The 14,863-nt window shown below is 34.7% G+C and overlaps 1 protein-coding gene across 1 annotated transcript; it reads left to right on the forward strand.

The window, feature by feature from the left end:
* The first annotated feature begins 256 nt into the window (after positions 1-256).
* LOC140836865 (probable BOI-related E3 ubiquitin-protein ligase 2) lies at positions 257-1,777 on the forward strand. The gene is made up of 3 exons (XM_073202722.1): positions 257-514; positions 622-1,000; positions 1,096-1,777. The coding sequence occupies exons 1-3, from the start codon at positions 459-461 to the stop codon at positions 1,609-1,611; spliced, it is 951 nt and encodes a 316-aa protein (XP_073058823.1). The 5' UTR covers positions 257-458; the 3' UTR covers positions 1,612-1,777.
* The last annotated feature ends 13,086 nt before the right edge of the window (positions 1,778-14,863 follow it).

A 14,863-nucleotide genomic window follows, 5' to 3' on the forward strand; every position in this document is an offset into this window, starting at 1 on the left:
ATGAATTAATTTTTGTAATACAAGACATTTTCTTTTTAATATTTTTTTTTCCAAGAAGTAATATTTGACTATGTTATTAAAATTTTAAGATTAAGAAAATTGATAAGTTTTATTATATGAATATAATTATTTTTATTTTTAAAAACACTCCAGCTATGTATATAATTTTAGTAGCTTTTGGATCAAAGTTTAATATCTGATCCGAATTTAAAATGAAAAATCAAATGAGAAATATATGCTGACAAACATAATAAATTTGAAACCATCGTTTCATTTTTTCATCTCATTCATTTCTTGATTTACTCAGCTTCTCTCATTGTTCTTCTCTCCACCTCTCAATTCCATCTGTCGCAAACTCGAGGATAGATTTACATGCAAGTTACGATATTATAAATACATGCCTGACGTTTCTCCTTCACTTATCTCCAAGAACACCGAGAAATTTTATTGGATCTGTAATGGCAGTTGAAGCCCGGCATCTCCATCTGTTTCGTCCACCGGTTCTTGGCAATCAGTACGTTCGGTTATTTTTCAAGGGTTTTTTTTGTTTGCTTTCTTTTTCTTTATGGGTTTACAGTGAGAGAGAAATATAGCTAAAGGTTGGTTTTTCTTTTTTGGCAGAGGGTTGATGGTGAACGGCGACGAAAGAAATGGGAGCAGCGCGTTTGGAGCTCAGATGGCGTACGGAGTTGTGGCTCCGTTATCTGGGATCACAACGGCGACGGATGCTGCTTTGCCTATTTACTGCTCAACGTTAGCGGATACTTTTCCGGTCAAAACCGCGGCAATGAAATCAGAGAACTGGCTCGGCTCCGGCGTGGCTCCTGTTTCGAGGAAGCGTGGAAGGGAATCGGTCAATCCGATACTTTCGTCGTATCCAAACGTTGCGCAGAACCAGAGTGCGAATAATCGTTGCAGTTCTTTCAATTTTTTAGGAGAAGACATCACGCTTCAGATCCACCAGCAACGAATGGAAATGGATCGACTCATATCCCAACATGTATGTTACGATTTGTCTCTTTCGTCTCTTACTCTTTCCAAATTATTACCTCTCAATGTTGATATATACGAATGTTGTCGGAAAATAAAATGTAGGAGGAGAAAGTGAGGATGGAAATGGAAGAAAGACAGAGAAGATTCTCCCGGCGAATGGCGGCCGCAGTGAAAGAAAACATATTGAAGACAGTGAAAGAAAAAGAAGATCAACTCGAAAAGATTGGAAAGCTGAACTGGGCACTGGAGGAGAGAGTGAAATCGCTATCGATGGAAAACCAAATCTGGAGGGATTTGGCACACACCAATGAAGCCAAGGCCAGCGCCCTTAGATCCGATCTTGAACAAGTCCTGGCCCAAGTCCAAGACGAACAACAGCACCCCGTCGACGCGGCGGACGATGCCGAATCTTGCTGCGACAGCAACTTCGAGGAGTTGAACGGGGACAAACACCTGAGAAGCGATAGGATCTGCAGGAGCTGTGGGAAAGAGGAATCGTGCGTGCTGCTTTTGCCGTGCAGGCATCTGTGCCTCTGTACTCAGTGTGGGTCATCTTTTCATGCTTGCCCCGTTTGTAACTCCGGCAGAACGGCCAGTCTTCACGTCAATCTTTCTTGATTCTCCTTCGGAATTCTCTTCATTTTCCTGAATTCCCCGAGGGAAACAAACAAATTGTTGAATTTCATTTTTCCTTAAATCAATTAATTACATTTTTGAAGTATTCACTTTTCAGGGGAAAAAAACAATAATGTCGACTTACATAATTAATTACAGTTTTGAAGTATTAACTTTTTTTCTTTCATATCAAGTCATTCTTAGTGTGTGTATATATACATATATATATATAAATAATATTCTTCGATATATTAGGTAATAAATACTAGCAAAACAACGGATTTGAATCTTGTTGAAAACATAGTCCTGTATTTTTTATACAAGATGATCATATAATCATTTCGTTTAATCTGACAATTTTTTAAATTTATCTACACAAAATATACGATACCAAATGTGTTTTCAAATCCAAATCCCAAAACAACGTCTCATCTTATATTAATTAAGTTCGAAAGTGACGTTTGTCCGAAAATGAAGGCTAAATTAAGCGCGTGAAGTCGAGTTTTTTTAATTATTTAAGGTAAAGGAGTGACAGTGAGAGGTGCAGCAGCGTCAAGGCCGACACGTCGGACTGGCCGAAATGTCGCTGTCGCGGTGAAAATTAAAATGTAGATTTTGTGCCACCAAGCAAAGCATGCAGAGACAAGACACGAGCATCCGTCCCGCCAAAACTTTATTACCAAGGAAAGTACGGAGCAACCATTCAACTAAATTAATTAATTAATTAATTATTCCGCCCCACTCTACGAATTTTCAAGCTTCATAGGCCAAATCCATACATCATTTTAATGTGCATTGGTTTTTTAAGCTGCATAGATAATATTGAATCTGACTCAATCTTGTTAGGTTGGAGGATTCTTTGTTATTACCAAACAAATAAAAGTTTAAAATAAATTAATTAAAATATAATAAAATAATAGTGGCGCGTACTCTGCACTTCGTTTGCTGGACCCTATGCACCACGACACGGCGCCAGAGTACGTACCAAAGGGTATTTATATATGCAGTAATCAAATTTATTATTTTATACACTATGTGAAAAATGACATTTTACTTCGCCAGACGTTACTTCGGCAAAAATAAATTACGAAGTAATATATTACCAATAACTTCATTAATAACACAAGCGAAGTAAAATAATGTATTTTACTTTGGATGTTTAAAAACACGGACTTCACTGTATTTTTTTTATATATTTTACTTCGGCATATCAATTTTGATGAAGTAAAAAATAATGAAAATACGACGTAGTGAAGTAAAAAGATTAAAACATGCGACGGATTTTTTAAACCGTCGCCCAATTTTAAATCGGCGACGGTTTAATTTAACTCGTCGCTAATTTTAGCGACGGTCAAATAAAATCCGTCGCATATTTAAAACTAGCGACTGTTTTTTAAAAACTATCGCTATATTTAGCGACGGTTGTTATTTGACCGTCGCTAAAAGTAGCGACAGGTTAAAGTCAACCGTCGCCGATTAAAAATTTGACGACGGTTAAAAGAACACCGTCGTCATTTTCAAAAAAATTCCACCCCGGATGTATTTCCCTCCATTTTAACCGTCGCCAATTTAAAATGTTGCGACGGTTTTTACTAAAACCGTCGCCATTTTCAAAAAAATTCAATCCCGCCTATTTTTCCCTCTATTTTCTTCCACCACTCTCTATAAATACATACAAATTCTCTCCAATTTCATCCACTTCACTTCACAACAATTAAAATTTTTTCTCACTTACACAATTTTACAACTTCACAACACTTAAAATTTTTATCACTTACACGATTTTACAATTTCACAACACTTAAAATTTTTATTTCTTACACGATTTTACCACTTTACGATACTTAAAATTTTTATCTTTTACACGATTGTACCAATTCATAACACAGATTTATTAAATTTTTATATTTTACCGCACCAATTCATAACACAGAATTATTAAATTTTTTTTTAATTTACCTAACATATTAGCGACGGAACTTATATGAACCCCGTCGCTACGTAGCGACGGTTTTTGATATAAATTCCGTCGCACATTAGCGACGGTATTTAACATTACTTCTGTCGCACAATAGCGACGGTTTTGAACATGAATTCCGTCGCACAATAGCGACGGTTTTGAACATGAATTTCGTCGCTAAATAATAATTAAGAGGAAGTTATATGATATACTACTTCATTATTCACTATAATCGATGAAGTAAAACACATTTATTACTTCGACACCGGTCCAATTCTGGACCGGTTTTTCTCCCAAAACCGGCCAAAAGACTTCGGTATTTTCAATACTACAACTTCGGGTATTATGCGAAGTAAAAGGTATATCTATTACTTCACGTCCATATACTTCGGCACTTAAATACCCTATTACTTCAGATAATATCTGAAGTAAAAAGTCATTTTTGGCATAGTGATAATATTTTTTATAATTTAATTTAACAATATTATTAGCGATAAACGACTAGTTTATACCAAAATCACATCAATGTCGCTTTATTTGATTAGTGTACACGATATTATAGTGGTGACGGGTTATAATTTATATCGACTATTTAAGCCCTAACAATAAATTAATACTATAATCCAACCGTTCGTCTAATTCTTCCTATTGCAACTTAGCAGTTTTATTTGACTACAAGTATTTTACTTAATTTAATTTGGAATTTTTTGAGAGTTGAATTATAAATAGAAAATTATAGTTAATACTTTAATTTTATTAATATCATAAAAATTAAAATGAGAGAAACCGATCTCATGGTTAATTTTGTTAGACGGATGTTTTATTTGATTTATCACATAAAAAATATTATTTTTTGTGTAAAAATTATTATTTAATTGATCAGATGGAAACTCACACCGATCTATTAATATATGTGTACGGCAATTAATTAAAGCCGACATTTAATTACCACGCTCTAGAAAAAGTAGTCAAATTTGTGGTTATTTGAACATGTTTTGTTTTGAAAGTTTTAGCTCCGATGTACACATGTTTTACAATTACTCTTCTACATGCAGATATGAGAAATATGGAGGGTAATTAATGTTTAGAGATTTGAAGACTCCCTCACCAGACCAATGTACACATGTTTTACAATTACCCTTCAGTACCGATCCGATCTCAAAAGCTTGGGAGATTTGAAGACTCCCTCACCAGACCGAATCTAAGATGAAATTATGATGTCATCAATAGTATTATGGTGTCATCAATAGTATTATTAATTATATTATTAATGTTTAGAGATTCCTCGAACCGCCCTTGCCCCCGCTTCGATCATTACTATTTTTAAAGTAGGGATGAAAATGAGGACGAGAATGAGAATTTGAACCCCGCGATTTAAAGATATCTGAACCCGAAAAAAAAGAAGATGAGATGAGGATAGAATTGAGTGTGGATATGGAAAAGCTACCCCCACCATGCTCCGTTGTCATCTATACGAGAAAGCATTACAATTTTTTTAAAAAAAAATTGCGAAAAATGTTGTGATACATATAGAAATATTGTACATATGTAATATTTCAAAGCTAGAAGATCAATATCTAAGGAAACTGTGTCTAAAATATTATAATTGATAATAAAAAATATCTTGATAGAAAAAAGCATTTATAATTCCTGGAAAAAATTAGAGATAGTTTTGAAGATTCCGCCCGCAGGAGTTGATTGATGGGCAGCACTGCTAAACATCGTTTTCTGTGTGACATATTTTTACCCTTTCCCGGAACTGAATCCCAAAGGACTTTATTTATTTAAGATTTTATCATAGAAAAAAGCAAAAAAGTGCCCAAGTTCAAGGCACACGTGAAATCCAATACCCCTTTTGTTAATTCTCACGTCTGATTACGTGTGTGTATCATCAATCCACTCCTCCAATTCAAAAACACATTATAATGCAATTTTTTTTTCTTTTTTCAATGTATTGTTTAAAAAATAAAATAAATTGAATTGAAAATAGGCTGTTTCCTTTTCCAATTGGATGTACAGTAAGTAGAGTCACCGAATGAATTTAAACACATGCCCAGACGGAATATGGGACCCCCTGATACGGCAGGTACAGCCAAAAAGTTAGCAATTAATGAGGTTAGGACTTAGGACAAGTGGACAAACTATTTCAAAAAAAAATTTGTCGGATTACTTTTAAATTGATATTTGATATTATAGGAGTTAAAAATATTTTGGAATAAAATTTACTGATGAATTCATAGTATATATTTTTGAATAGTACTATTGTATAACCCGACCCAACCCATCTGAATTGACATCCTTAAACAACATGTTGTGTACAAAGGTAAAAGATTTAGAGCGGTAGTATCATTTGTACACATAGTGACTACTCGGGTTCGAATCTCACTCCCCATCTTTATAATTCATAAAAAAAAGTAAACAGGTTTATAAATTACATTTTTTTTTTTACAAATGAAATTTGGAGTTACCCTCAAGATCACGTAAAAAAATATTAATTTGCAATAAATTTATTGTTGGGGTCAAGTCTAAATCAGCATAATAGCGTGCTTATGCGGGTCAGGTGCATTATTTGGAGTGGACTTTTACGTACATTACATTTAATTTAAAAAAAAAACATTAATATTTATATAAATAAATTAAATGGGTGATTGGACCAAACATTTATTCATTCATATCTATTCATTAAAGTTTCTTTCCTCAGTTGTGGTGCACCCATTGAGTACCAAACCTAATTAATTAAAAATCGTACCATCATTTGGTCTAAATCACCACACAATACATCATTCTCCAATTTTCAACCATATTTCTAATTAATTATATGTCACACGTCAACTTTTCTTGTAGGCTATGTTTAATTTAATTCAGGGATGTGTTTGAACTGATTAATTTGATTTGTGATGCGATCCTGGCGAAATGGATGAGCAGGGTCGGGTGTTCCACCGGATCGAATCAATAATTTATAATGTTGTTCAGGAAAATGAGCAAAGTAGATGAACTTGTGAGCTATAGCTTCCACTATGACCTGCAGACAAGGAGAGGAACTCGTGAATAAGCGCCGGAGGGGTGTCCGGCGTGACCACTCCGATGCTTAAGTCAGCAGGGTACTCAAGCAATAAAACCAATGTAGCCAAGTGATGGCTGTGATATTGGTGTGATGAATCCAATGTAAATGTAAAGAGAGAACCTGATATTTATAGTATGAGGAGTAATGATGACCTCGTTCTCCGTGCTACCTACTAATTATAGTAGGACGGCTGAGCACACCCTATATTCTGACATGTCAACTCATCGGCACGGTGTCAGAGATGGGACAGTCACCCACATCCTAATTCTGCTAGTATACTCGAGTGCGGTGCTCATATCGAGGTGGCCGGGTAGAATGCCTCCCTGGAGATTTATACAAGAGCCCGGGTCTATGACTGCCCGGAGAGTAGAGCATGGGCTTGCACCTGCCCGGCTCCAGAAGAATCCACCTGCAGACTTACTTGGATTTGGGAATCCATTTGATATTCCGGGTCATCCATGACTCGAGCTCTTACGGGGTATCATCACACATCCCTGAAATAGTCGGGCTAGAGTCATACTCGCTGTCCCGATCGGTCATGCTTGGATTCCCAAAGAGATAATCAATCTTGTTCTATAAAAGCATCGGGGGCTTCATGTCTCCCAGAAATGAGATGAAATGCCGGAGTCTCGTGTCTCATGGACTTGAGATAAGATGCCGGGGCCTTGTACCTCCCGGTCTTTGCATAAGATGCCAGGGCCTCATATCTCCCGGACTTAAGAATGGTCGAGGTGCGGAGCCCCGAGCCAGGTTTGAGAACCCTGAGCTTCTAAATAATCAAGATGCAGAGCCTTGGGCCGGGGAGCATGTCCCAGGACTTGGGAGTGGTCGAGGTGCGAAGCCCCGAGCCAGGTTTGAGAACCCTGGGCTTATAAATAACCAAGGTGCGGAGCCTTGGCCTTCATAAATGGTCGAGGTACGGAGCACCGAGCCAGGGTACAGATCCATGTACTTAATAGATAACCAGGGTGCGGAACCTTGGCCTTCATAAATGGTCGAGGTACGGAGCCCCGAGCCAGGGTACGGATCCTTGGACTTAATAGATAACCAGGGTGCGAAGCCCTGGCCTTCATCAATGGTCGAGGTACGAAGCCCCGAGCCAGGTTTGAGAACCCTGGGCTTATAAATAACCAAGGCGCGGAGCCTTGGGCCGGGGAGCGTGTCCCGGGACTTGGGAATGGTCGAGGTGCGGAGCCTCGAGCCAGGTTTGAGAACCCTGGGCTTAATAGATAACCAGGGTGCGGAGCCCTGCCTTTATGAATGGTCGAGGAACGGAGCCCCGAGCCAGGATACGGATCCCTGGACTTAATAGATAACCAGGGTGCGGAGCCCTGGCCTTCATGAATGGTCGAGGTACGGAGCCTCGAGCCAGGTTTGAGAACCCTGGGCTTATAAATAACCAAGGCGCGGAGCCTTGGGCCGGGGAGCGTGTCCCGGGACTTGGGAATGGTCGAGGTGCGGAGCCCCGAGCCAGGTTTGAGAACCCTGGGCTTATAAATAACCAAGGTGCAGAGCCTTGGCCTTCATAAATGGTCGAGGTACGGAGCCCCGAGCCAGGGTACGGATCCCTGGACTTAATATATGGCCGAGGTACGGGTCCTCGGGCCAGGGTATGGATCCCTGGACTTAATAGAATGTGCCGGGGCCTCATACCTCCCGGATTTAATAGATTTAGTGTCGGGGCCTTGTGTCTCCCGGATTTTCAAGATTTTGCTTCTCCTGCTATATTAGTTTAAAAACCAAATTACTAACCTGGAAATATTGAATCCAAATTCATTTTCGGTAGAGTGGAACTTCTCTGGTTGAGCTATATTAGTTGACTAATATAGCTATATGCTGCTGAGTGCACAACAAATGATCTTCCACATCAATCCGGGATAGCTGCTGAACTTTGAGCCCATATAAAATCCACATATAAGATCTGAGTGCCGAGCTGGTCGGACTTGTATGTTTGCCAAGCAGAGTTGGGCTTATTTTTGAATGGAAACCATATCTACGTCTTGAGCTCAATTTCCCACAGACGGCGCCAATGATGCGATCCTGGCGAAATGGATGAGCAAGGTCGGGTGCTCCACCGGATCGAATCAATAATTTATAATGTTGTTCAGGAAAATGAGCAAAGTAGATGAACTTGTGAGCTATAGCTTCCACTATGACCTGCAGACAAGGAGAGGAACTCGTGAATGGGCGTCGGAGGGGTGTCCGGCGTGACCACTCCGATGCTTAAGTCAGCAGGGTACTCAAGCAATAAAACCAATGTAGCCAAGTGATGGCTGTGATATTGGTGTGATGAATCCAATGTAAATGTAAAGAGAGAACCTGATATTTATAGTATGAGGAGTAATGATGACCTCGTTCTCCGTTCTACCTACTAATTATAGTAGGACAGTTGAGCACACCCTATATTCTGACATGTCAACTCATCGGCACGGTGTCAGAGATGGGACAGTCGCTCACATCCTAATTCTGCTAGTATACTCGAGTGCGGTGCTCATATCGAGGTGGCCGGGTAGAATGCCTCCCTGGAGATTTATACAAGAGCCCGGGCCTATGACTGCCCGGAGAGTAGAGCATGGGCTTACACCTGCCCGGCTCCAGAAGAATCCACCTGCAGACTTACTCGGATTTGGGAATCCATTTGATATTCCGGGTCATCCATGACTCGAGCTCTTACGGGGTATCAATTTGAATGATGTATTTCAGATGATTGATGTACTTGAAATTTACTACAACTATTATCGAAAATTGCATATTTCGATATTTAATATATTTGAAATCTACTGAATTTCAAATCTATAGATTTAAAACACACTATTCTCAGGTCCATCAGTCCAAGTAGAACTTTAATTTCATGCTCAAGTAATATTAATCTACTAGAAATTTTGAAATTTGTTGTCTTCAAACACATCCTATTTTTGAAAAAACGATGATTCGAAATCTAACAATGAATTAATGTAGTTTGAAATACGGTGTTTCTGAAACCATTGATTTCAAATCTATCACGCAACACCTCCGATTTAAAACAAAAGGCAAATATTGTTCATGTTTGTTGAACATAACTATCAATCTTATTACATGATTCATCAAATGCACCAATTTTGAAGTGTTTTAAAAGTAAAAGAAATTGACCAAAATCACTAAATATATTCCAACCTCCACAATTTGATTTGTCTCCCAATCTTTTAAAAAAAGGGACTTTAGCGATAACTATCCTGCCCGCGCTATCATCTAAGAAGAAATTAATTGTCCTTTTCCTAAAATTTTGTCTAACCATCTCCCAAGTTGAAAAATGAAATAAAGTCATTGATATATCTACTTTAAATTATAATAAATTTTATGATGCCTACCCTATTGAAACCTCAATTTCCACTACTTTGCTTGAGATTAAATTAGTTTTTAGTTACAAGTCTGTTTCCTTTAATTAATGAGTCTATCACTTCATGTTTGAAAATCTATTAAATATATATATATATATATATATATATATATATATATATATATATATATATATATATATATATATTTATCTTGGTCTTTTATGTTGGGCAAAAACTTGTGTGAGACGGTCTCACGGGTCGTATATTTGTGAGACAGATCTCTTATTTGGGTCATCCATAGAAAAGTATTACTTTTTATACTAAGAGTATTAATTTTTATTGTGAATATTGGTATGACTGACACATCTCACAGATTAAGATCCGTGAGACGCTCTCACATGAGACCCACTCTTTATGTTGTCATATTTCAGTTCTAGTCCATTAATTTTGTTTTCGTTCTTGTTTTGGTAATTTCAATCTTTTTTCGACGTGGTGTTGATGTAGCATCGATACAACATTGACGTTCATAATGTCACATCAACACTATCAATGAAAAATAATTAAAATTATATATAAAAAAATCAGAATATATACTATTAAGACTGAAATTGATAATATAAATGACAAAAATCACAAATTATAAAATATATATGACAAAAAAATACAATTTTCATATATATATATATATATATATATATATATATATATATATATATATATATATATATATATATATATATATAAAGTCTATAAAAAAAATTTTCCCACTTATATTTCATCATTGATCAAGGACATTTAAACATCTCCACAAAAAATAAAATCACAACTAGAAGGGGGCCCCAAAAAATAAAACAAAATCCTTGGCCATGTTGACTTTGAACCATACCATCTCCCATTTATTATAAACATTATTACTATATCAACACGGTGCTCGTATTATTCAAATAATTATAGAAATTCCACATTCTTGAATATTTGAAATTCAAATAAATACTAAAGAAATGACATAAAATCAATATATTATTAAAAAAAAGTAATTTTTTTTACAGTAAACATTCGAGTTTCACAGAATTTCAGTATAATATACAAAGTAAAATATAGGCGAGGAAATATTCATGGTAAGAAAAGAAGACCTCAAGTAATGTAAGGTCCATGCTTCCTTTTTTCCTTGTCATTGACAATAAACTTTTCTTGCAACGTGAAGACATGGAAATGTGTTAATCACACCCCTTTGTCCAATTTTGGAGTATAATTTTTGGTCCCATAGCTAAGGTGGGGTAGGGTTCAAAATAAATAGCTAGATATTTGGAAGAATATGATCAAATTTGGATTTAATCAAATAGGATAAAAGACAAATTATGGGGGTGAATTGGTATATTCGTTGACAAAAACGTGTGTGAGACAGTCTCACAGGTCATATTTTGTGAGACGGATCACTTTTTTGGGTTATCCATGAAAAAATATTATTTTTTATGTTAAGAATATTACTTTTTATTGTGAATATCGATAGTGTTGATCCGTCTCACATATAAAGATTTGTCAGACTGTCTCACAAGAAACTCACTCATATTTGTTACTGTTATAGATTTCACGCTTTTAGAAGATATAATAAATTTCCTAAAATCATTAAAACCCTTGAATCCACACAGATATAGGGAGTGTTTGTAATTACAAAAGAAAAATGATTTTTGGATTTAAAAAAAAAAAACCAGTTTTATGTGCAGATTATGCATTTATATTCTTGTTAATTGAATTGGAATCTAAAAGCTGGTGGAATACTGATTCTATTTCTACAATGAAACAACAATTATTATTGTAAAATTTAATATTATAATAACTTATTTATCAAACATCGTCTTCTTCTGATTTTCGGTTTTTCTATTGAGTTGGTCTCATGTGAGACTGTCTTATGGATTTTAATCTGTGAGACGAGTCAACCATACCCATATTCACAACTAAAAGTAATACTCTTAACATAAAAAGTAATATTTTTTCGTAAATGACTCAAATAAGATATCCGTCTCAAAAATAAGACATGTGAAACCGTCTCACACAAGTTTTTGTCTTTTCTATTTTGTTTTCAAACATCGGTTTCTTCTTCTTTTTTTCATTTTTACCGCACTTCTTCATAATTTATAAATTTGATCACTCAAAATCATAATCTTTTGTAAACACGATGCCACAAGTATTTAGATTGGAAAGATTAATTATAAAGGAACTCTTTGCTTTCATTTGAAACGTTAATCTTTTGCTTCCTTTTCTTCAGTAAAAGCGTGTTGTTGGTCCATGTGAAGATAAGAATCCAAAATAAATAAATAAATCATTATTTAAATATATTTTTTTAAAAAAAAAAACAACACAAACTTCTCAACTAGAAAGCGTACTTAACTCAAATTACGTGTTTACGCCATAATTTCCAATGACCTAATGTTTAATGTAGCTTTATATATATATATATATATATATATATATATATATATATATATATATATATATATATAAAACAGAAAAGAGTAGGTCTCTTGTGAGACAGGTCGACCTTACTAATATTCACAATAAAAATTAATACTCTTAGCATAAAAAAATAATATTTTTTCATAGATGACCCAAACAAGAGATTCGTTTCACAAAATACGATCCGTGAGACCGTCTTACATAAGTTTTTGTCAACAAAAAATTGCACAACTAGTCGTGTTGATGATCTCCCATGTTGGTCCACTAAACGAAACAAATGTAAGACTGGATGATTTAATCCAACTCCATGTTAGAATTCACTGAATTTCACAACCAAACAAATTACATCAATCGGTCATTCAAGTGGACAACTCTTCCAGCGGTGTCAAACGACACCGTAGATATGAAGGAATACATGACATCTAACACACAACTACTATTCAACAAGAATATGAGACAAGTTTTGGACATGTTTATTTATTTATTTATCCGTCCCATTGTCTTATATTAGATAACTACAATAAAACACATCTAGTTATTTTTCGAGTCATTAATATAGCTCAATAAAATATTTTTTATAAGTAATGATGTTACATCAGTATTTTTTTCTGTAACACAAACTGAAAGATGTTGTATCTAGACGCATTTTAGCATACATATAAAAAGAATATGTAATCTATACATCCTTTGATGTATATTCTACATAAACCCTAAAAAATAGATTTCTCTCTAAACCATTTTCTTAAATATCTTCTTCCACATGTTATTCAATCAATTATGTATAATTGGGAAAATGTCTCATCAATGCAATGTTAAAGCCCTACCAAAAACAAGTGGGAGTGTCCTATGTTTTAAAATCTTGCCATACTTTCTCTCCCATATATTCTTGTTTCTTTGAAAAATAGAAAGAAAAGAAAACTCGAATCCCAACGATGAAATAGACAAGGACAAGAGAGGTGAAAGTGACACCACCTAGATTAACCAACATCACTTCAAAACCAAGTCTTTTTTCCTAAATTTTTTTTCAAAAGAATTGGTGGTAGCATGGTATATAGGGGAAAATTCGACCTACTGCCTGCAGGGGCAGATCCAAGGGCCAGAATTTTTCTGGCCCTTAGTTTTTTTTTTTTTTAAAAATCCCCCCCCATGAAATGATCTGGACCGTTGATTGGGTGTGGGGCACTGCCCCCACACCCAGTATCGACCAAACCGTATATAGGGGATTGCATTACCTACTAATACTCTATATCCCATTAATGGAGGAATCCCTTTGTCCCACCATTGGATCTTTCACTTAGACACTAACCTATCTAGCCACCAAGTTGTCCACTCATAATTTCACATCAATGAGGTAATAATAATCATCCTTTTTTAGGTTTGGTTTTTGACCACTTAATCATTTCTTAGTAGAATGATGAGCATGATTATTTTAGTGGTTTAGAAGTTGGATTAAGTAAATCTTTATTAGTAACTTTGTTAAATAGAATTTTGTTTTGTTTTGTTTTCTCTCCTTTTATTTGACTAATCATTTGTATTATCTTTCCACCTTTTGTATGGTTGCCTTCCACATATATGATGTCTAATGTGTTAGGTTTATCTTGAATATTCAGATAAAATCTTATCTTTAATCGAACACCGTCGTCGTTACACAATCACTTCTAATTATATATATATATATATATATATATATATATATATATTTTAAAAAAATATTATATATTTTATTTTAAATTTGAAAATGGATGAACAATTGTCATGCCGCCTAATATTTTCAATGAACTCAATTTGGTTGAATGTACATTGCACTGAGAAAATTAAATTATCTTGATTTGGATATTATGTTTTTAAAAAGAATATAATTCTTTAAATTATATTATGATAAGTATCATAGTCTTGGTATTAAAATATTAGAACGGTTAATTAATGCAAATATATCTCACTAGATAAATATATATACTCAAATATAATATATTTTAAACACATTTGCAATAAAATAATATTATTTTTCTTTATCAATATTATAGTTATTTATAAATAAAATTGCAACTCAACAAACAAACCATACATGCCATTGAAATATAATAAAATAAATACATTTTTTAGGAGTCCTGAGATATTGTATCGCACGATTGAAGTAACTCTAATCACCACTTTAATTTTTGAAATTTGATATTTAAAAATTCTGAAAAGTGTTCAGTTCGAAAGTTTTAAACCATAAAAAAATCTTCTGAAAAGAGAACAATTTGAATATGTGAAGTCAAAAATTTGGAAAACCGACACTACATGTTGTCCAGATTTGTGTGATTTTGTCGATCAGAAGTCCCTACATTTGATTTAAGAATTTTGTTTAAGTTTCGTTGTTTTTCAAACTTATAATATAATTTAAATATATTTATTTCATTATATCTTTATCAATATATTAATATATATTTTATCAGTATATATGATTCTTTATTGAGT

Source organism: Primulina eburnea, chromosome 7 (assembly GCF_022965805.1).
Source record: "Primulina eburnea isolate SZY01 chromosome 7, ASM2296580v1, whole genome shotgun sequence".
In the NCBI taxonomy this organism is placed as follows: Eukaryota; Viridiplantae; Streptophyta; class Magnoliopsida; order Lamiales; family Gesneriaceae; genus Primulina; species Primulina eburnea.

Bases quoted from the DNA above. Each gene is read 5' to 3' on its own strand.
- LOC140836865 (XM_073202722.1), top strand. From the start codon at position 459: ATGGCAGTTGAAGCCCGGCATCTCCATCTGTTTCGTCCACCGGTTCTT. The intron at 515-621 runs GTACGTTCGGTT...CTTTTTTGGCAG, and splicing joins CCACCGGTTCTTGGCAATCA to AGGGTTGATGGTGAACGGCG. The intron at 1,001-1,095 runs GTATGTTACGAT...AATAAAATGTAG, and splicing joins ATCGACTCATATCCCAACAT to GAGGAGAAAGTGAGGATGGA.